Below are 21634 nucleotides of genomic sequence, written 5' to 3'. Positions count from 1 at the left end.
AGTGTTTTGTAGATTATTTTCTGAGAATAGATTATTTAAATAGTACTAAATTTCAGTATCGCTATACTGTCAGGCGACACCACCTTAAAAGTACAACATTATTCATTAATCATTAATTATTTCGATTGATTAAAAAATTATTTTTTAACTAGTGTTGTCATTCAAATTGGCAACACCGAAATTTTTCACCGTATAATTTGTATTATCATAAAAAAACTAAAAAATATCAAGAAAATATGTATTGATAGGTAAAAAAAAATTATGAGAATGGGTTCAGCAAAAATTTATTTACTAAATCAGATAGGTAAGTGTTGATGTTTGTAATTTTTTTACTTGTTGTTTATTTTTTTGTGTAGAATTTATATTGTATTATGCCTATATTATATTTTAAGTAAATTTAGTTATTTTTTAATATTTATTTGTTTGCGTAGAATAGAAAATTTCAGTTGTAAATATCTGAGTTAAGATCATTTATTTTAATTTATTTTGTTTAGTTGATGATTAATATTATTATGTGGACATTTTATTTAAATAATACGAAAATAAAATTATTTACGAAAATAGATTATGCTAACAATTATTAATAAGAATGTTGTTATAATTTAAGGTTTTTAATCTAAATAATAACAGTAAAATTATTTACCAAAATGGGATAGTAAAAATTATTTACTAGAATGTTATTATTTATCTTTATTATATATAATTATTTTAATATTTGTAATGTTTGGTTGATTATGATTATAATAATGATGTTATTGTTTTTACTATACAGAGATGTTTTTATATTTGTTTATTTGTGTAGCTAGATAATGATTTAGTAGGTTTAGTTTTTATTTTATTTGTATTAAGATTTTTGAAAATTATGTTTTTATATTATTTTAATATGATATATTTCCTCAATTTTGTTTAATTATGCAGATGTATCGAAATGATTTATTGATTAGAACAACCGACCACACTATCATGATGATCAAAGTGCCGGTAAAAAAATAATTGTTATTTGTCAATGTAGGAGGACGTGGGTTCGAGCATGTTGAAGCGTATTTATTCTTCTATTTAAGGGTTGGGATGGATTATGAATGATCTGAGTTAATAAAATCGTTCTTAAATTAAATCTATAGCATTAAACAAAAAAGTAAGGCTTTTTTTTTTATAAGATTTGAGTTTTATAATTAATTTTTTTGTATAATTCATTTTCCCAGTTCCATTGCTATATTAATCATAAAAGTAATAAGAAATAAATTAAAATTTGTAATAATTAATGAAAATACGAAAGAAATTAAATCAATATATCATTTTTTTAAATTTATTGGTTAGAAAAATAAAATAATCGAAAATTGCTTCATGCAGGTCTAATAGGTTGAGTTTTTGACAAAATAGTTATTGATTTAAATCTATAACATTAAATAAAAAGAAAAAAACATTTTTCATCAATTTGAGTTTTATATCTTGTATAATAAATATAAATATTATATAATGAAAAAGGTTTGAATTATAATAAGTCTCAACCATTTTTATAAGACCTATTTTTTAGAAAAATCAAAGTGAAATTAAGTAATATTTATTCTTTAACTCATATTGTTATGCACTATGAACTAGTGCCAAATAATAAATCTAATATTTAATTATGTACTAAATAAATTTGTAAATAAGAGATTGAATAGTGCTGAATATTAATTTTTAGGTTTAATGCACACTTTAGTCCTTGAAACATATTGCTTTTTTTACTTTGGTCTTTAAAGTATTTTTTAGCCTACTTTAGTCCCTAAGGTTATAATACGTTCCCAATTTAGTCCATAATAGTATCAAACATTCCTGATTCAATCCTTTGGATGTAAAAAAAACAGTTGGGATATTCAAGCAATCATAAATTGCCACATGGCATATGTTGATGTCACAATGACATCAACATCCAAAAATCTAAAATTCTTTAAAAAATATAAAAAAAACTAATAGAAATTTATAATTATAACTATAACTATATATTAAAAATTTTAAAATGTGTTAGAATTTCTTGTAAAAAATAATAAAAACTGTAAAATTTATTAGGAATCGTAAAGGATTGTAAAAAAAATTAAAAATTTTAAAAACTAGTAAAAATCATTGTATCATGGAATAAAGTATACATTCACTAATCACATCTAAAATATTAAAAATTTGATATTAAAATTATTTTAAAATACATCAATATTTTTTAGTACTTTATCCGTGTTATTGGCAACATGTTTATCTTATTTGACTCGACTCTCTATTTAATGTGTGGGGTAAGTTTCGTTCATCCATCGTTATGCACATACTTTTTTTTTGGTACCAAAATTCTTTAGAATGGTCAAGCATTTAAGAATATTAGTTCGAAATACAAGTCTACAATTTTACTCAAGTTTGCCCATAGTAATAGATAGTTAGCCTAAGCTTGTTTAGTTTGGCCATATTAATTTTTTATTTTTAAAATATAATTATTTTTATTTAATATTTAATAATTATATATCTTTTATTATCGTAGTATATTAAAAATTTGAAAATATCACTCTTAATTTAAATAAGATTAATTTCAAATCATAAAACGGATGAAGACACTTTTAATTATAATAAAAAAATTAAACATAACCGACACAACATACTTTTTAATATTTAATTATGGTATGATATATTCAATTTTTATATAATAATATACCAATTAAAAAAGAAAACATCATATTATAAACTTGAAAATTTATAAATTTAAATTTTAATATTCGAGTCCGACCATATTTTAAATAGAATTAAACTTTTTCAAATTTCAATATTTAAGAAAATATTTATTTTAAAATTTCATGGATCAAGCTGCCACTAGACAAGTTTATGGGACAAACATTTCACCCAACCTGAAAGGCTAGCTAGATCCATATGAGCTAGTCTCGGACATTATGATTTTTTGGGTTGATTTGATCTAACGGAATTTAAATTAAAAAATTATTTTAGTTAAATTTAACTATAAAAACATGTAAATATTAGTATATGAAGGATAAAAATGGATAGTCGGATCAAATTTAAACTTAAATGTTATTTTTTATCGGATTCATGTCAAGCATATTTGACTCTCTGCTAATTCTAAAGTAGCTTTCTTGATTTACAGCTTTGATCAATCTGACTTTTCCTTAGAAGGAAGAAAAGAGAGAGAGAACTATTGGTCCAAGCTTAGAGGAAATCTGTGGCAGGGACTGGATTAGGGTTCTTTGAACTTAACCAATCTGGATTAGGGTCTTTGAACTTAGCCAATATGTCTTTGTTGTAAAAAGGTTTTACTGCTGTTTACAAATTCGTAAGCTTTCTAAGTTTGAGTATAGAACATTATTCCTTTTGTCGATCACCTTTATCACATGCTACTTCTGTTCCACTCGCCATTACTGTAACCCGTTAAGAATAATATGAAACCTACTTGCGGGCCAAAAGGCAGGAGCTTGAAGGTGATACATTATCTACTTTAATAATAAAATAAAACAATACATTAATAATCACCCATGTAGGTTTTAGATTCAAATCTATTTAGAGAAACTTGATTATAAATTTAACCTGAATACTGAACATTGAGTGTATGGTATAAAAAATACTAATAACCATACTAATCTCTACTAATTATATTATTAAATCTTTTATTGAGTTTAGTGTCACGAGTCAACTAACCACCAACTCAATTGGTAATGACGAAAACACCCTTACTTAACAAAGTAAATTATATTATTTTAAGACCTATATGGTCTCTTATTTGAGACAGAAATATGAATACAATTTAAATCAAAACCTCTTATATTTAGTCACATAATTCTCTTTTGTCTCTATACATTAATACTTGTTTAATAAAGGCTAAAGTTTTTTGTCAGAGTCTGAAAAGCTAACCTTGGACTGCGATGTTTATGTTCATACTTGTGAAAAGTTGTTTCACGGGCTCAAATGCATTAATTTAGTTGCAGAGTTAGTGATGAACTGACCATTAGTTCTATAACATGTTTGCATGGATTAATTACGTTGTCCCTGCCTGTGATATATTTTCTTTTACTTTTATTATAATAATAAACATAATAATATAAAAATGGGTAGCAATTGGTGGCACTAGGGTTGTCAAAAAGTTAGGAAGGTGCTTTGTATGTGCTTACTTCAGCTGTGAATTGGATTCTCGTCTTTCATTAAAAGTCTTCACTATTATAATACTAAGGTTATGGCATTTAGGCTCCACTTAATGCCAAGGAGACATGACGTACTCTTTGCTTAATGGTCTACATTACTTAATTAAAATAATACAAAATTATACTATTTGATATATAATTCTTTACAATTCATAACAAGATAAATTCGAATCCTTAATTTATCTCAATTAAATAAACTTTTAAGTTTTAACGTAAATAGATGTAAATGATAAAGAATTAATTAGAGTAGAGTAAAAGTTTAGTTGCTTAATTATTAAAATGGCATCGTAAATCATGGCTTTTTAGTATTTTAATGTACAAAATTATATATGGGTGCTGATGCAAATTTCATTCCCTCTATCTGTCATTAAGAACACAAAATTAAGTAATGCGAGAAATCAGATGGATTCTGAGGTAAATATGATGCTCTTTTCTTTTAGTTGGCACACATAATTATTGTTTAACTCAATAATAATAAATAAACTTTATTTGTACCATGAGAATTGAGAGGGCTGAAAGGACTGCTCATTTAGAGCTACCAAAGGTTACAAGGCTTCTTTGCTTCAGTTTAATGCTGCTTTTAGGGAGTTAGGACCACATCAATTATATTATAAATACTAAGGGAAACGTTTACCTTTGATCATCTTTCCAATTTCTTTATTTATTTTAACTATTGTTTATTTTTGGTTCTGAAATATGTTAGGTTACTTGGGAATTAAACTTTACAAGTGTCTATAGAGATGGGGGCTAATAATATGCTGATCTACTTGACCAAATGGGGTAAATATCTTTGCATTGTATCCGCTCTTTGCGTAATAAAGATACATTAATTTTGTTTAAATGGGTACATGTATATAAATTCCTTTCTGCCCTTGAATTGGATTCCATATTCATCATCAATCAAAAGTAGTTGTATATAGTTTTCTAAAAATTTTGACCCGATGAATAATCCCATTATCAAATGTCCATTGTCCTTTAATATTTCTTTCTCTAATGGATCCTCGGTTGAGTGGATATGTCCCAGACCCTTTTTGTGCATTAAACAATTAAAAGAAACTCAAAATGTTATAGTTACCTCACTAGCCGCTTGTTGCTTTGATTAGTAAATTATAATTCATAAAAGAAATTATACCGAATTTAAAAAAAATTATATTTATATTTAACAAACTCTCCTCACGTCTTATTAATTTCATTAACTAAAATCGTGAACTAGAATCACCTTGCGAGCTAAGGACATTTGTGAGCTTTAGATCCCACAAGCTCAAGACCTCACAAACTCACATCGTGGGACTATATTCCTGACGTGGGCCAATGTCACATATATCTGTTAGCCTATAGCATGACAATTTATATATATAAGGTTAATACAATAATCAATCGATTGAGCTTGAAAGAGTATAAAACTAATACGAAAATGACACGAGACATCTCAAGAAGAACTAGAATTACCCTGTTAAGACCTAACAAGACATATCTCTCTTAGCCACTTTTCTTCTCTCGTACTCCAATCCTATCGAGGGATCCCATTCCAAGATCATCTTCAACCATCTACAGCTCTGTGCCCATAAGATAAACCACCATGAAATCCATCACTCAAACATATATTGTGATATAAGTCAAATCTGATAGGAAAACCTCTTCTATAGTCTATATATTTAGTCTTTAATTAATAGGTATCTTCATAAACATGGAAAATGATGGAACCAACACTGCCTCCTTGACAATCGCCATAATCTTTGTTTGAAATTCATAGCAAAAAAAGAACAGAATAGAAACATGTCAGATTTCATAACAAACCTTCTTTTTTTTCAAACAAAAGCATTCCACCACACATTTTCTCTATTAATAATCTGACCACAAAGTATGCCAGAATTTCTTGTCCTTGACAATGGGGTAAATTTTACTTTAAAACGAAAGAGAGAGATTAAAATGTAAACATTATTTTTACTTTTCTTAATAATATTTTCCCTGAAATTCCAGCGAAGGGTTTGCTATTTTTTTTTCCATTTAGTACAAAATAAGTGATATTCTTCATGCATGTGTAATCACAAAAAAGGCAACATGTGAAAGTGGTACTACATTATATATAGTAGAGATGTACTATAGTGTGATATTCATGATCGGAGCGCCAGCTAGTAACCTTTTCTGCTCTAAAAATGGTGGTGATATATATATATAATTGGTAGGAACCAAGTCAGCTTTACTATACTAGGAAAACCCACAACCGCAAAACCCACAAATAGCATGAACCAACCTCCTTTGCCATTTGTTTAAACATTTATAGGGTAGGTCATTTGTTGTCCACCCACATGCTGGCCTTTGCCTCCTCTTCTTCATTATTTTTTGATGGATGATTCCTTTCATTAATTTCCCTTCTTTTTATAGAGAGGGATTCTATATTTAGAGCAGTCATAGGTAAGCGCATAGCCGACAAAAACTAAAGGGGTGTGTGTTAGTGGAGTATAAGTCATAAATGGCCGAACATGATTGGTCTAATTTTGTTTTCAGTCCCTGTACTTTTTTGCACGTTTGAAATTTAGTATCTCATTTAAAATCATGTGAAAACCATGAATTTTCATTTTATTTCTCTTGCTAAAGAAATTTATAACTTCAAATTCAGAATTACAAAAAAAAAACTTTAAAACTCTAAATTCAACATATTTATTTACTTATTCGGTCTTCCATGCATGTAATATTGATTGTTTGATATTTTTTATATTTTAAAAAATTACATATTCCATTTAAAGAGAAAAATGGCTAAATGAATGTGATAAGATAGATAACATAATTGAACCGATAAAATTTTCGAATTAATTGAAAATCACATGCCGACCGGGAACAAAGAATGATGTTAACCCAAACCAAACAAAACCAACCTCAATCGAAGTTTCAATTTAAGTATGCAAATTACACCATGGAATAACAACTGTATATACTTTGAAACCTTACTCTTCATTAAAAAGTTACTATACTGTGAAACAATGTGGAGTAACATGACAATATTTGAATAACTTGTCTTGTGGGTCTCACAATGATTTCGCCATTTTTTGATTCCATGGTGGGGTCGGAGGCTGTCGGTTCAAACTTCAAACACCTTTCAAGGATCCATCATTCTTCTTTCTTTTTTTTCTCCAACCCTAAACTTCGATGGTTTGACAAACTTGCCCTTCACTCTGTAGGTCTCCTTGGGGGGTAGGATTTTTGCACTTTTGGTCAAATTCTGGCTAGAATCGATGTCCATTTCGGTAACTTTAGTTGCTGGAAAAAAAATTCAAAGGCTGTGGGCTGATAGTACATATTATCATTCCTCTTTTTGAATGCAATCCAACAAAGGTTTTGACTTATGAGAAGTTATGAATCATACATGAAAAACAGTGGGATTCAGTGTGATTTCGGTTTTCGATAAAGATATGTATCATGGGCGAAGTTTTTAATTTTTAGGTACTTAATTAAATTTTAATTTTTTATATTTAAATTTTATAATTTTTAAAATATTAAATCAAATTTTTATAATTTTAGGAGGGTTTAAGTACAATTTTATCTTTATTAATTTAAAATTTTAAAAAAATTTCAAGAGCTTAAGTAGAAAATTTTCATTTTAGGGGGGCTAGGCCCGTGCCAGCCCCCCTCTATCCGCCTTTGATTTGTATTTAATATACTATCAATGGACAAATTTATACATTAATAATAAACTATAGCTCAAACATTAAAATTATTAGGAATAAATATAAAATGTGGCGTATAAATTTTATGCACCATCAATATAATAACATAGCACATCACTAAATTAAATAAAAATATGTAAAATTTATAAATAAATATTAATAATTTTATTTAAATATAATTAAGCATTAATATTTTGAGTTTAAGATTTTAGCTTTTTATTTTTATTACATATAAATCAAATCAAGAAAGTAATCATATATATTGGAGAATCCTCACGTACCCCTTTTTGTAGGCTCTTTTTGGAAAGGGAAGAAGGAAAAGGAAAATAAAGAAGGTGGTAAATTTTGGAGCAATGTACCCATACTTTATATTTCTACCCAGATTAGATTTTGTGAAGAAATTCGTTGCTGACATTCAAATTCCCACTCATTTAATAAAAATAATAATACACAAATATAAACTCTTCCTTTTTTGGCCATTTTTTAAAGAAAAAAAAATGTTTCTTTGTTTCCTTTTGCTGTGTGTGGCAGATTTAAACAACTATAGAAAAAAAATTGTAGAAAAATTAAAGTGGTGTTAAAAACAGTCCCCCCCCCCCACTTCTCTGTATATGCTGGCACTTTTGGAGTACTACAAATTGACATCCCATGCCCACCCCTTTTGCTTATCTCTCCATCAAAAAACAAACACACTCTCTAAAACCGTACAACGTTATACTAAATTTTCTATCGTTATGGCGACGATTGTTTGTCACCAAGGTTTACAGTCATGTCTCGAGTCGCAGTTGGTTGAGCCGAGAGCATTGAGGCTAACGTTATCTTCGGCGAGACCACGCGAATTGATCAGTAAGTCGTGTTCCGTTAACCCTGAACCGGGCGGTTGGAGTTTACTCCAGGCTCTGTTCAATAGTCCTCAATCTTCAAAAGGGGTACAAGGGAATGAAAACACTTATGTTCATCCTTTAGTGAAACGTTCTTTGTCTAGTTTAAGTGAGAAGAGCTTGGAACTGTGTACTGAGAATTTGGGTAGTGAAACGGGGAGCGACGAGGTGTTGGAAGACGACGTGTTCGCATTGTCTTCACATAGTTCGCAAGGTGGGAATCCTCCGACATGGAAATCGGGTCAACCATTGGGGGGCACTAAGAAAGCAATTGCAGGCGATTTCCCACCACCACTGACAACGATAAGCGGATCGGAATCGCTTCGCGTTAGGTCCCACCGTGAAAACGGAAGGTTGGTGATTCAAGCTGTCAAGGCCCCATCGAACAACCCCATCTTTCAAGCTGAGCGAAGCAATGGCCGCCTTCGACTTCACCTTTTGAAATATTCCACTTCCAGCATTGACCATGAAGAAGAAAAAACAGCCGACGTGGAAAATGATAATAACACCAACAACAACGAAAACGACGACGAAGAAGAACAAGAAGAAGAGTATGAAAATGATGACAACTACATAGCTGAAGAAGAGGAACCAGAGAAAGAAGAAGATGGGGAAACGGCGACTCTTCAAAGGAGCTGGGATGGCAGAGGGAGGTACTACTGTAAAGAAGGTGAAACTGAAAAACAGGGGATTGTTAAAATGGGTGGCTACAACAATATCAATAGTTTTATTCTGGATTTGCCTGTATAATAATCAATACCCCCCCCCCCTTGTCTTTGTTTGTGGTTTTTTTTTTTATTGAATTCCTCTGTTTCATCTTTTAAGGAATAATGTTTTCGTGGTAGGTAGGTAGTTATTATCGTTATTCGAGTCCTTTCTCTCTCTCTCTCTCTCTCACTGGCATATAAAAACACAAAAACCTTTCATTACTGCCTTTTCTCTTGTCTTCAACGGTTAGGTACTTTGTCACTTATCTTTGAACAAGGTTTTTGGAACTGGTAAGGAAATGATATCAAAAGGACCAAAATGAACAAATACTTCAACACAACCTTTGCTGGTTTTTACTTTTAACTTAAATAAGAAGGTGAAAGATAAGAGACATTGCCACTCCAGGGTAAATATCAACATTACATCTTAAAAAGTAAATAAATACATTAATTCGGCAATTTACCACTAAAAGCCCTTTTTTTCAAAAATTATCGAAATGGACCTATTTTTTAATTATCTATCGGAATAGTCCTTTTTTCAGTAAATCGCGTCCACGTCAGCACGATGTCAGGGTACGCGTCAGGAAATCGCGTCCATGTCAGCTCGAGATGCTGACGTAGACGCGATTTCGGCCCGCGCGTGAACAATACCCAACGGTCAAAAAAATAAAATACCGGGCCCATTTCGATAAATTTTAAAAATATAGGGCTTTTTTGGTATTTTGAAAAAATAAATTTTGAATCTTTTTGTACTTGTATTTATTTTTTTAATCAATTAACTCTTCAATATTACATAAATAGCAACAAGTACAAAAAATATTCAAAATTGTTATTAACAAGATTTGAACCAAGGTATTAAGGGAAAAGAGCAAGCATCTTAACCAACTAAGCTAAACTAATTAATTGACATATTACAGAAATACTTTTCTTATCTTAATTATATTACTTACGTTCTAACGATTTATCGGACTTATTCCATACACGTGTCAAATTAGAAAAAATAATACAACAATTCTGTAAAAAATCCAGTGTTTACTCTAAATAAATAAGGAAAATAATGATTTGAATGTTTCAAATTTCAATTTTAAATCGAAAAAATCAAAATTTAGGGGCAAAAAAGGATCTTTTTTGACGAAAACTGCAGCAAACCGCCTTTGGCCGTTTGTCAACGCGTAGATCTCAAATAGTTATTCGAAATCAAAAAAAAATTGTCTCAATCGGACAACCGAGCCAAAAGTTATGGCCTTCCAAAATTTTCCAAGCTAAAAAACATAAACTGTTCATCCACGTCAGCAAATCGCGTCCTCGTAGGCGCGATTTGTGTCCACGTAAGCAAAGCGCGCTGACGTGGACGCGATGTTCTGACACGTCCCCTGACATCGCGCTGACGTAAACGCGATTTCGGGGAAAATGGCCCATTCTGGTAAATAATAAAATACCGGGCCCATTTCGGTAAATTTAAAAAAAAATAGGGTTTTTTTTGGTAATTTACCCACATTAATTTACGTAAAAAATAAATAAATTATTATAGCAGTAAGATGAAATATTGCAATAGAAGATTTAAAAAAATAATATTTTATATGGATGCTTTAAAATTTAAAGATAAAAAAGATGCTTAAGAAAGATAAAAAAAATCAATTGAAATTTGACAACACATAATTTCAATTTCATTTTAAACACTCATGGGATTATTGACACTTGAAATTAATGTCATGTTATTTTGTCAAAACCAAATTTGAAAAGAAAAAGAGAAGGGAAAGATACAGGGAGACTTGTTTTGAAGCAGATTGATTTACAAAGGTGATTTTTTTGCACATTTTGAAATATTGGCAATTATCAAAGTATTTTCTTATTAATTTAATACTATTTTTATATATTATATAATAAAAGAGTTTGAATGGTATGGACCATCCATGAACGACTTGACAGCAGTTATGCCAGATGTAGAATGAATCAATGAAATTACCTACCAACATAGTTGCACAAAAGAATGACCAAGTTAATTGTCACATGCCTAAATAACTTTATATCTGTGGATAAATATCTGGCTTTATCGCATTAATTTATTAAAGATGCAATAGTATTGTGAGATTATCTCCACTGATGCTCGTAAATAGCTTAAACAAATTCAATTGGAATACTTAATCGGTTCAAGAGCTTAAATTTGTAATAAATAAACAAGGAAGAAAAGTTGCCACATGAGTGAGATTTTGTAAGCAAGATTTGCTCCAGCATTCTGTCCATACTCTCCTCAACTAACACAAGTCGAAAACGCGTATCTTCTCTTTAAATTTTTATTTCTAAAAGCTTTAACGGGCTTCATGAGAATTTTTTAAAAATTAAGACACTAATTAATTTTTTTAAAAAATTTAAGATTTTGATAAAAATAAATCAAAATTTTAAGGGCTCAACTCTCGTTACAATTTACCCCTGATTATAATTGTTGCAACAGTTATTTTATATTTTAATTAATAAAAAAAACATATATTATAAATTGTTCTTATCTTTGGATTACAATTGGCTTAGCCCAAATTTTACCAGTTGTTTCATTATTGGCCACTGGTTTTACTATTTGAATAGAAAAATGTAATTAATAAAAATAAATTAAATAATATAAAAATATTTAAATAGAATTTGAATCAAATTAGAGAACATAAAAAGTGGGTTACCTATATCTGGATTCAACCTACCGGGCGAGGTGAGCATGTACAGGTCTAATTATGAGATTACATCGTAAAGACACAGAAAAGATTTTTTTTAAAAAAAAGAAAAAAAAAAGGGCAAAAACCAAACCTAAAGGAACAAAAACACAGTCCCAAGGAAAATTCTCATCCGTACGGTACCCCCGACAAAAGCTACGTAAGCCTATATTTGTTTTTTTTTAATTATTATTTATCAGTTTATATTATTTTTTAAATTTTTTTAAAAAAATTAAAAGATATGGGCCACAACTAGCAAAAAAGACCCATCCCTACTGGCTACCGCTCAAGTTCAAATCTCCTCACTTGAAAGTGGTCAGAGTTCCCTCAACTTGGGGACGCCTTGGCCAATAACCAAATTAAAATTTAACTAAAAATAATTAAAATAGTTTTATTAATTGAACAAATCTAATTTCTATAGGGAATGAGATAGGCCTTTCTATTTTCTTGCAGAGTTTGCAGTTGAAAGTAGCAAACATTAATGTGAAAAGTGAAATCAAATTGATGTACTTTCCGTAGTTGTAAAGATTTTTTAATCCTTCAACTTTAGAGAAAAAATTATTTTATTTTTATTTTTTTCATTTTTTTATTTTTAAATTTGTTTTTTTATAAGTTATGCCAAAACAGTTGAAAAAAATTAACTTTTTTAATTCTATTATACATAGATGACACATCAATATTTAATTAATTTTTTTAATTTTAAAAAATTAAAAAATTATTTTTTAAAAAGTTAAAATTCATTAAAATTATTAAGAAATATGAAACTTATACGAAGTATTTTTTAAATTTTTAAAAATTAATTAAATATTGACATGTTATCTACATGGCAATGCACATGCGTCAACAAAGTTAAAAAAATATTAATTTCTCCATATATTTTGGGGTGGTTTGACAAAAATTATGCCTTTTCCATATTATATAACTTAATATTTTTTATATATAGATTAAAGTTAATTTTTATCTATGAAAAAAAGAAAAAAAAATTGAAAATTTGCATATATCCCTCTTTACTTTTTCAACATTACATTATGGGAAGCTAAAGTAAATTCCAAATAGTTGTTATAAGATGAAAAGTGATCCATAAAAAGATATAACAACTCCATCAAACGGATTTTCTTCTCTTTTTTTTTCTTTTGTCTTTTTTAAAAATGGAAATTTATTTTATTTCCTTTTTCACCAAGTAATTGAGTTTTTTTTTGGCACAATGCAATCCTACAAATCAATCTTGATCTCATCCATAACAAATGTCAGTTGTCAAATATTAGGTAAATTCAACAATCATAGAATAATTACATAAAAATTTGAATTATTTCTTTTTGCATTTATAATTGGAGTAATCTTAATTGTTAAGGAGTTCACTTCCATTTGGGCATATCCACACACAAAAAGAAGTTGCCACTATCTTTCCCACCTTGAAAAGCCAATTCAATTGTCATTCAACACTTTAGGGTTTATATATAAGGAAAAAAAAAATTGAATATGTGGGTTGGGGGAGTTTGTCTCACCCCTTTATCAATAAATGTGTTTTTTATTTCCTTTTTATGCATGTGCTTTCTGCAAATTGACAATTCAATCGATGTATATTTTGTAATTTATTTTATGGGAATCGATTTCTCTTATGGATTTGTGAATGTTATTGTGCATTTTTTTTTCTTTAGTTTCTTAATTTATTTTTTAAATTTTGTATTTGTCTAGAAGCGAAATAAAAAATTTTATTTATCGACAATTGAGATAAAATATAACATTTTGAAGGTCATAGTTAAAAGTTTGGTGTTAAAAAAGTTTAAACTAAATTATTATTCTTTAGAGGGTAAGTTAAAAAAAGAGAGCTTAAATTGATTGTTTTAATTTTGGGAGGGCTTAAAAGAAAATTTTATTTTTTTACCAAAGGGCAATTGCGTTAATAGGAAAGCATATGGTAAACGTATCATGGAGACTATTGTACTAGGAGTTAGATTTCATTTTATTCATTTTACTAAAAAAATGGACAAATTAATTTTTGTATGTTAAATTAAATAACAAACTGGTCCTTTTTTTTAAAAAAATTATTCATTTCTATGGCTAAAAATGGTCATTGCACATTAAAATTAGGTATATGTGGTACACCATGTGTAACTATAACTATTTTATTAATCACGTCAGTTTTTAATAGTAAAATTGAATGAAATTTTTAACAAAAAAATATTAATTTATTTTTTAATCTAATATACAATAATAAATTTTCTCATTCTTTATATAACAAAAATAAAATATAATTTTACTCTTAATCCAAAAAAACATCACCATACTTTTACCAAAAAGATGCATCTTAAAACGCAAATGATGAAGAAAAAAAAAAGGGTTAAAATGTGGGTCAACACGGTTGTGGCGTCACCAACAAAAGTATCCACCACGGTGATGGGCAAAGCTAACCCATCATACTCCACTAGACGCCATCACCACTAAAATATATCACATCCATGCTCATTTACTTATTAAATGAAGCCTTGCTCTCAAAGTGATAATTAAAATTGAGTCACTCTTTCCTCATCCATATATCATAGCCGCCGTACTAATGAATAAATCATGCATCTTTCATTTATATTAATATTTTTTCTTAAAAAAGCGAGAAAAAGAATGTTACTATATCGTAATTATTTGGTAGATCTATTTTAAGTATGAAAATTTATCTACTAATCGATAGAATTCGAACAAAAAATATTAAATTTAAATTGATTAAAATTTAATTTAATTGATATTATTATTATTATAAAATAAAAATAATGTGAGTTTAAGCGCGTTTAAATTAATTTTTGTTCAGATTTAAGAACTTGAAAGATTTATAAGTAAAACAGATATTATATAAAAAATATTAGTCTTAAAAATCGAAATAAATACCTTGCATGCTTTAGAAATAACTTTTTCTTTTGCCTGTACTTGACCTATTTTACTATTATTAATATAGATTTAGTAAGAAAATACTAATGGAAATTTTTTTTAATCAAAGACAGTGACTTGGAAACAGTTCAATGCATTAACATGCGGTGGAGGCTATAACCCAACCTAGTTATTCAATTAAATTCAAGTCCAATTTTGTTGGCCAAAAAGAAAATTCTAAGTTCAATTTCTTTTAAGTTTGTGACTCTTATCTTTTAAGTTTGTAATTTCGAGAGAAAAATAGTGATTTATGTGCAAATATTTTGTGGATTTTGATTTCTGACAGAAGTTAGTAAATAAGAATAAACCCATGAACAGTTTCACATGACTGTAAAATTCCTATATTTTAAGTTGTGTCAACATACTCAAAATTATTTGGAAATATTCCATAAACACTTTTAGATCATGTCAAATGGTAAAAATAAAAATAAAGGTTAATCAAATTGACATTTTAGTATTTAAGAATGGGATAATTATAAAATTTTAAAAGAGATAATTCATATGTCTAAAGTTCTTAATAAAATTTTTATTTAACAAAAAGTATTAATTTAATATTAATTAATTTGTGAACAATTGATGTGACAATTCCAACTAATCATAAACAAATCATTTGTCGGGAAACTGTGCATGCATGCATGTATGTACACAAATATTTATGTGCGTGCTAAAAAATGCCGTGAATCTCACTCACTTTTTAGACATGAAAATCATTTTTGTGGTGCCGAAATAATTAGTTCACATTTATTTGGATAAATAGCATGTTTAAGCAATTGAACCTTTTTGGTTCATCGATCTTTGCAATAATATGTCATTTATGGTATTCGTTTGGAACTATTAAAGACTTGAGGCTACTCATTTTGACTCCATAAATTCTACCTTGAGTTAAATTTAATATACATTTTTTAAAAAGGCTTGAGTTATAATTATCGGAACTCAAATATAATTTTTCATTATTTATTTACTTAAAATTTTATAAATCTTGCAGAACTAAAAGATTAACTTATTTTTATCACGAATATGGATATAAGTTTTTGTTGAGGTCAAATAGAGGTATATTTCTAACAAAAGAAGAAGAAGAAAAGAGGTATATTGAATTATTGTTGAGGTCAAATAGAGGTATATTTCTAACAAAAGAAGAAGAAGAAAAGAGGTATATTGAATTACTTTTTTCATATTGATATTAGAGTTTTAATAAAAACGATCACTTTATTCTTTAATCTGATGTATATGGATTAATCTATTCACTTTTAAGTTAAAAAAATAAAATATAATCTACAAAAAAAAATTTGATAATACAAGACAATCTACAAAAACAATATATTATAAATGTGAAATATTATATATATATATTCATAATGCTTTCTATACAAATATGATGCGAGATAGCATAAACACATTAAAGAAAACCTTAGTCAAATGGCAAGGCAGGGTAAACTCAAAATCTGAAATTTGTAGAACCAAACTAAGCTACACGATCCATTGGGTTTTCTCAATTGAAACCCAGCTTACAATTTGGGCCATTAACACAACGCCATAGTTACCATTAAAAGAGAAAAGGGAAACAAAAATCATGAGGCAGGCAATGGTAGAATATTCTTTGATTCGTACCTAAAGTATTAAAATATAAAACTACTAAAAATTTGAGGGACTTTCTGGTCAATAGATATCTAATCTAGAGGGGCTACAATCCATACAAACAAACATCAGAAATTGGTGGATGCAATTCATTATAGATAACGTGGCCCATTCTTTCAAATATTATGCACTCCATGAAAGCAACTCTCTTCCCTCTCCCTCCCCACCCCCTCCATAGTCCTAAACATATACTATCACTATTATATTCTTCACTAATTTCATTCCCAATTTTCTACTTGATTTTCTTTTTCCATTACAAAAATGACGGTGTCAGCCGATGGCCGGTTATCACTCTCAGCCACCGCCCAGCTAGGTACCACCTTGGCATTGGCTAGGAGGAGATGTAGTAGGCTTGCCAAGTTTTCGAATGGCGAGTTGATGGGGAAGAAGGTTGACATGACCCCAAAATATCAAAGACTTTGTAATAAGAATGTGAAGTCAAATATTTGCATGTCACTTACTACTAATATAGCCGGGGAGTCTAAGGTAAGATGAATTTAACATTAATTTCTTTGCTTTCATTTTAATCTACCATTAATCAGTGAGGGTTATAATGCAGCTAAGGGATCTAGAGATGGAGAAAAGGGACCCAAGGACAGTTGTGGCTATTATTCTAGGAGGAGGAGCCGGTACTCGCCTTTTCCCGCTCACTAAGCGACGTGCAAAGCCGGCGGTAAATTTTGATTACCTTCCTAATCATATATGTGTATACGTGTCTGATACAAAATTTGTTTTTGTAGGTTCCAATTGGAGGTGCATACAGGTTGATTGATGTTCCAATGAGCAACTGTATTAACAGTGGGATCAACAAAGTGTACATTCTCACCCAGTTTAACTCGGCTTCGCTTAACCGGCATATCTCTCGTGCTTACAACTTCGGCAATGGGATTAACTTCGGAGATGGATACGTCGAGGTCAGAGAATTTTAGTTTCACTTTGATTTCTGGCTTTGCAGGCAACTGGTTCTGATATTTTAAGATTATGTTGGGTTATGGTAGATATTGGCAGCCACACAAACTCCAGGAGAGGCCGGTAAGAGATGGTTCCAAGGGACTGCAGACGCAGTTCGACAATTTCACTGGCTGTTCGAGGTAGACAGAGACTGACAGACAGACAGTCATTCGTGGTCATCTTGCTCAATGTGCGAAACAGAACACAAGTCTTTGATAGTTTCATTGTTCTGTTATCTTGTAGGATGCAAGAAGTAAGGAAATCGAAGACGTGCTGATTTTATCGGGGGACCACTTATATCGAATGGACTATATGGATTTTGTTCAGGTAACAACACACCATAATATCTACACAGTTGCAATTGTGTTATATACTTAAATTGTTTTCTTACTTGTACATTATGTGTATTAATTTAATTTAAGTATATTTATTTACTAAATATGTGAATATAATAAAAAATCAAAAGACAAATAATAATTGTATAGTTTAAAAACGCATAATTTTTTAAATATATTAAGTTATATATTAATTTTATTAAAAAAATTTCAATTTTTAAAATAAATTAATTATTGTTTTTCGAATATTCAAAATTAAAATTGAAAAAATCATTATTTTTAAACTATTTATTTTTTAATATTTAAATTGATTTCATTTTTAAAAGTATGCATTGCATTTTTAAAATTAAAAAAATATGTATTATCAATTTTAAAAAAATGTATTACTTTATTTTTCAATGTTCCTTATTATTTAATCATGTTTAATTTTTTTTCTTTTTAATATTATCATAAATTTATGGACGGCACTGAAAATTTTTGTATAGTTTTAATACCAGTTAATAATTAAAAAATTGTTTATAATATTTATTGCCATAAATTATAATTTTCATTTAAATTATGAGGCTACATTAATTAAATGCATAAAATGTTGATTTGTTAAACAAAAACACTATTTACTTTTCATCGGTTTAAATATAGCACCAATAGATTTAGCTGCAAATGTGGAACCTAAGTGGTACTCTCAATACTACATGGCACCGAGTTCAAGTTCGCGTGGGGCACTCAAATATGTAAATGGAACAGTTAAATAACTTGATTAGCATGCTGAAATATGTGGTTTACTTGTTTCTCACCTGCTTTAACAATGTTGTTTTTGAGGATTGTTATGTAATCTTGGAAGCTTCAGCTATGTGGTTGCTCTTCATATATATATATATTGATGACATTAATTTTCAGAATATGATGAGATGCTTAGATTCGTCCTTGTTTGCAGAACCATAGGCAGAGCGGTGCAGACATTACCATTTCTAGCCTTCCAATAGATGATAGGTAACACCATCAATTTTAATTTCTCAAAGTTGTTGTAACCTTTCAGATATTTCATAACTAGAATTATCACAGGCGTGCCTCGGATTTCGGTCTAATGAAGATAGACAAGAAGGGAAGGATTCTTTCGTTCAGCGAAAAGCCCAAGGGAGCAGAATTGAAAGCAATGGTAGTCACCTATGTCAACATATAATGCACGCACCTTGCCTTCCAATTGGCTATTAGCTTTGCTAATATCAGTATATATACTTTTAGGCAGTAGATACCACAGTTCTAGGACTTTCAAAAGAAGAGGCCGAAAAGAAACCATATATTGCCTCTATGGGAGTATACGTTTTCAAGAAGGAGATCCTTTTAAACCTTTTGAGGTACGATAGAGCTCTCCAAGTTATCGATTAGGCACGCTACTTTTCTGTGTTGAATGGTTTGTTTTAATTCAGATGGCGTTTTCCAACTGCAAATGACTTTGGATCAGAAATAATCCCTGCCTCAGCTAAAGAGTTCTTCATTAAGGTACTTAAAAATCACCATCGATTTTAGTTTAACATATTCACGGTGTCTGATGTTGAAATTTTTTAACAGGCTTATCTCTTCAATGATTATTGGGAGGATATAGGAACTATCAGGTCATTCTTTGAAGCAAACCTTGCCCTCACTGAGCATGTATGTGCCACAAAAAAACTTGGTTCTTGGTTGTGAAAAGAAAAAAACATTTTGTATCGTCTTTAACATGTTTTTTCACCATGGTAGCCACCAAGGTTTAGTTTCTATGATGCAGCAAAGCCAATATTTACGTCAAGGAGAAACTTACCCCCATCAAAAATCGACAATTGCAAAGTTGTTGATTCAATCATATCCCATGGGAGTTTCTTAAATAATTGCTTTATAGAACACAGCGTTGTTGGTATTAGATCCCGAATCAACGCTGGCGTTCACCTAAAGGTTGGTTCTTCCATCACATAATCTTGTGAGAGCATATTGCGATTTCCTAATGGTGTTATATAAATGCAGGATACAGTGATGCTTGGGGCAGATTTTTATGAAACCGATGCAGAGAGAGCAGGTCTTTTATCCGAGGAAGGGGTTCCCATTGGAATAGGAGAAAACACTAAAATCAAGTAATTTTAAAATTAAAAAACCTTGTACGTCTTCCATTGTAGCCTGTCATAATACTAATATCATCTTTATCTACGTTTCATGCAGGGATTGTATCATTGATAAAAATGCCAGAATAGGGAAGAATGTAGTCATTGCCAACTCCGAGGTTTGATTCTTCAGCCACACACACGGGTTAATTGCATAATATGTCCTCAAATTATGGGTCAAGTTTTCAATTGAATCCATAAACTACACTATCATTCCTATCATGCTTTAGTTTAGGGGTTCAATTGGAATGATTTGAGTTCAAGGATAGAATTTAAAGTTTGGTCCATAATCTAGAGAAGTAGGGTATAATTAATTCATATATAACTATATAATTGGTTTTGCTTTTTGTTTAATCCATTTAAATAATATTAGCAGGGTGTACAAGAGGCCGATAGATCATCAGAAGGGTTCTACATACGATCAGGAATCAGTGTGATATTGAAAAACTCGATAATTAAAGATGGCTTTGTTATATAAATGAAATGATTCATCATCCATTTTTGTTGATTAAAATTGGATCAATCTAAAAATAAATTAAAAAGTTGGTTGAAAAGCCCATCCTTCCAGAAGAGATTTACAGTTTCAAAAGAGAGTTTAATTTGTCGTATTACTCATTGGGCCTAGGCCTCATCTCATTTATTCCATGTTTTAATAGTAACCTTATTGTTTAGTTCAAAAATTCTATTCTGTTAAATTTCAATTTAATCCTAGTTCTTTGAATGCCAGCAATAATAAGCCCCTTATAGGCCTCCCAGGTGGAGCATACAAGTGAAATTGATAGCAAATAAAAATATTTAAATATTAGCATTGAATTTATGAAATAAAATAAAGAATGAGTTCAAATATGGAAAATAATATATATATATATATTCTTTAATGAAAAAGAACTATTTCCATTCACAAATCTGTATATACTAATAACCAATCTACTTTGCCGATTGAGTTTTTAGCTCAATTATTATGGACATTGTTGTCAATGAAGGAAGATGTGGGTTCGAATACGCTGAAACGCATTATCATCCTATTTACGGATTGAGAATGAGCTATAATTAGTTCTAAACATTATATTAAAAATAACATATATGATCAAAATCTATAATGAGATTATTAGAAAAAAAATCAACCTACCCTATTTTTACTTAAGAATTTCAATTATTCCTTGCAAATCTCTCTATATATTTATCTGAAAACAAATAAAATTGATAACAAATCAAAATATTTAAATATTAACATTAAATTTATGAAATAGAATAAAAATATGACTAAATATATAGGTAAAAAGATCTCTTCTCTCCCTTTCAATTTTAATATTGAGTAAACTGATTTTTAAAAAAAATTAAAGATTTAGATTGACATAATAATAAATTTAACCCTCAAAATTTACCTATTTTATCTATTTATATATATTTGAAGCTAAAAATTTTTATATACTCTTATTGAAAAAAATATATATTTAAATTTTTTATACATTTTCCGGATAATGTTAATTAATACCAAATTGACGGAATATAAAAAAATAAGAGCTTAATTTATTAATCAATTAAAATTA

General features: G+C 29.3%; 2 protein-coding genes across 2 annotated transcripts; both read left to right on the top strand.

Moving 5' to 3' along the window:
* Positions 1–8462: 8462 nt before the first annotated feature.
* On the top strand, positions 8463–9638 carry LOC107928463 (protein FANTASTIC FOUR 3). The gene has a single exon (XM_016859705.2). It carries the CDS (start codon positions 8563–8565, stop codon positions 9457–9459), a length of 897 nt encoding a protein of 298 aa, XP_016715194.2. The 5' UTR covers positions 8463–8562; the 3' UTR covers positions 9460–9638.
* Positions 9639–16728: 7090 nt separating this feature from the next.
* Positions 16729–20638, top strand: LOC107941820 (glucose-1-phosphate adenylyltransferase large subunit 3, chloroplastic/amyloplastic). The gene is made up of 14 exons (XM_016875440.2): positions 16729–17152; positions 17226–17339; positions 17407–17580; positions 17665–17757; positions 17861–17944; positions 18887–18942; positions 19015–19108; positions 19195–19307; positions 19380–19452; positions 19522–19602; positions 19690–19881; positions 19951–20057; positions 20143–20203; positions 20461–20638. Exons 1-14 carry the CDS (start codon positions 16928–16930, stop codon positions 20560–20562), a joined length of 1569 nt encoding a protein of 522 aa, XP_016730929.2. The 5' UTR covers positions 16729–16927; the 3' UTR covers positions 20563–20638.
* The last annotated feature ends 996 nt before the right edge of the window (positions 20639–21634 follow it).

The sequence above is a fragment of the Gossypium hirsutum genome, chromosome D09 (assembly GCF_007990345.1).
Source record: "Gossypium hirsutum isolate 1008001.06 chromosome D09, Gossypium_hirsutum_v2.1, whole genome shotgun sequence".
Taxonomy (NCBI): domain Eukaryota; kingdom Viridiplantae; phylum Streptophyta; class Magnoliopsida; order Malvales; family Malvaceae; genus Gossypium; species Gossypium hirsutum.
Note: the sequence above shows the minus strand (reverse complement) of the source record. Positions and strands in the feature narration are given on the sequence as shown.

Bases quoted from the DNA above. Each gene is read 5' to 3' on its own strand.
- LOC107928463 (XM_016859705.2), top strand. From the start codon at position 8,563: ATGGCGACGATTGTTTGTCACCAAGGTTTACAGTCATGTCTCGAGTCG.
- LOC107941820 (XM_016875440.2), top strand. From the start codon at position 16,928: ATGACGGTGTCAGCCGATGGCCGGTTATCACTCTCAGCCACCGCCCAG. The intron at 18,943-19,014 runs GTAACACCATCA...GAATTATCACAG, and splicing joins AGCCTTCCAATAGATGATAG to GCGTGCCTCGGATTTCGGTC. The intron at 19,308-19,379 runs GTACGATAGAGC...GTTTTAATTCAG, and splicing joins ATCCTTTTAAACCTTTTGAG to ATGGCGTTTTCCAACTGCAA.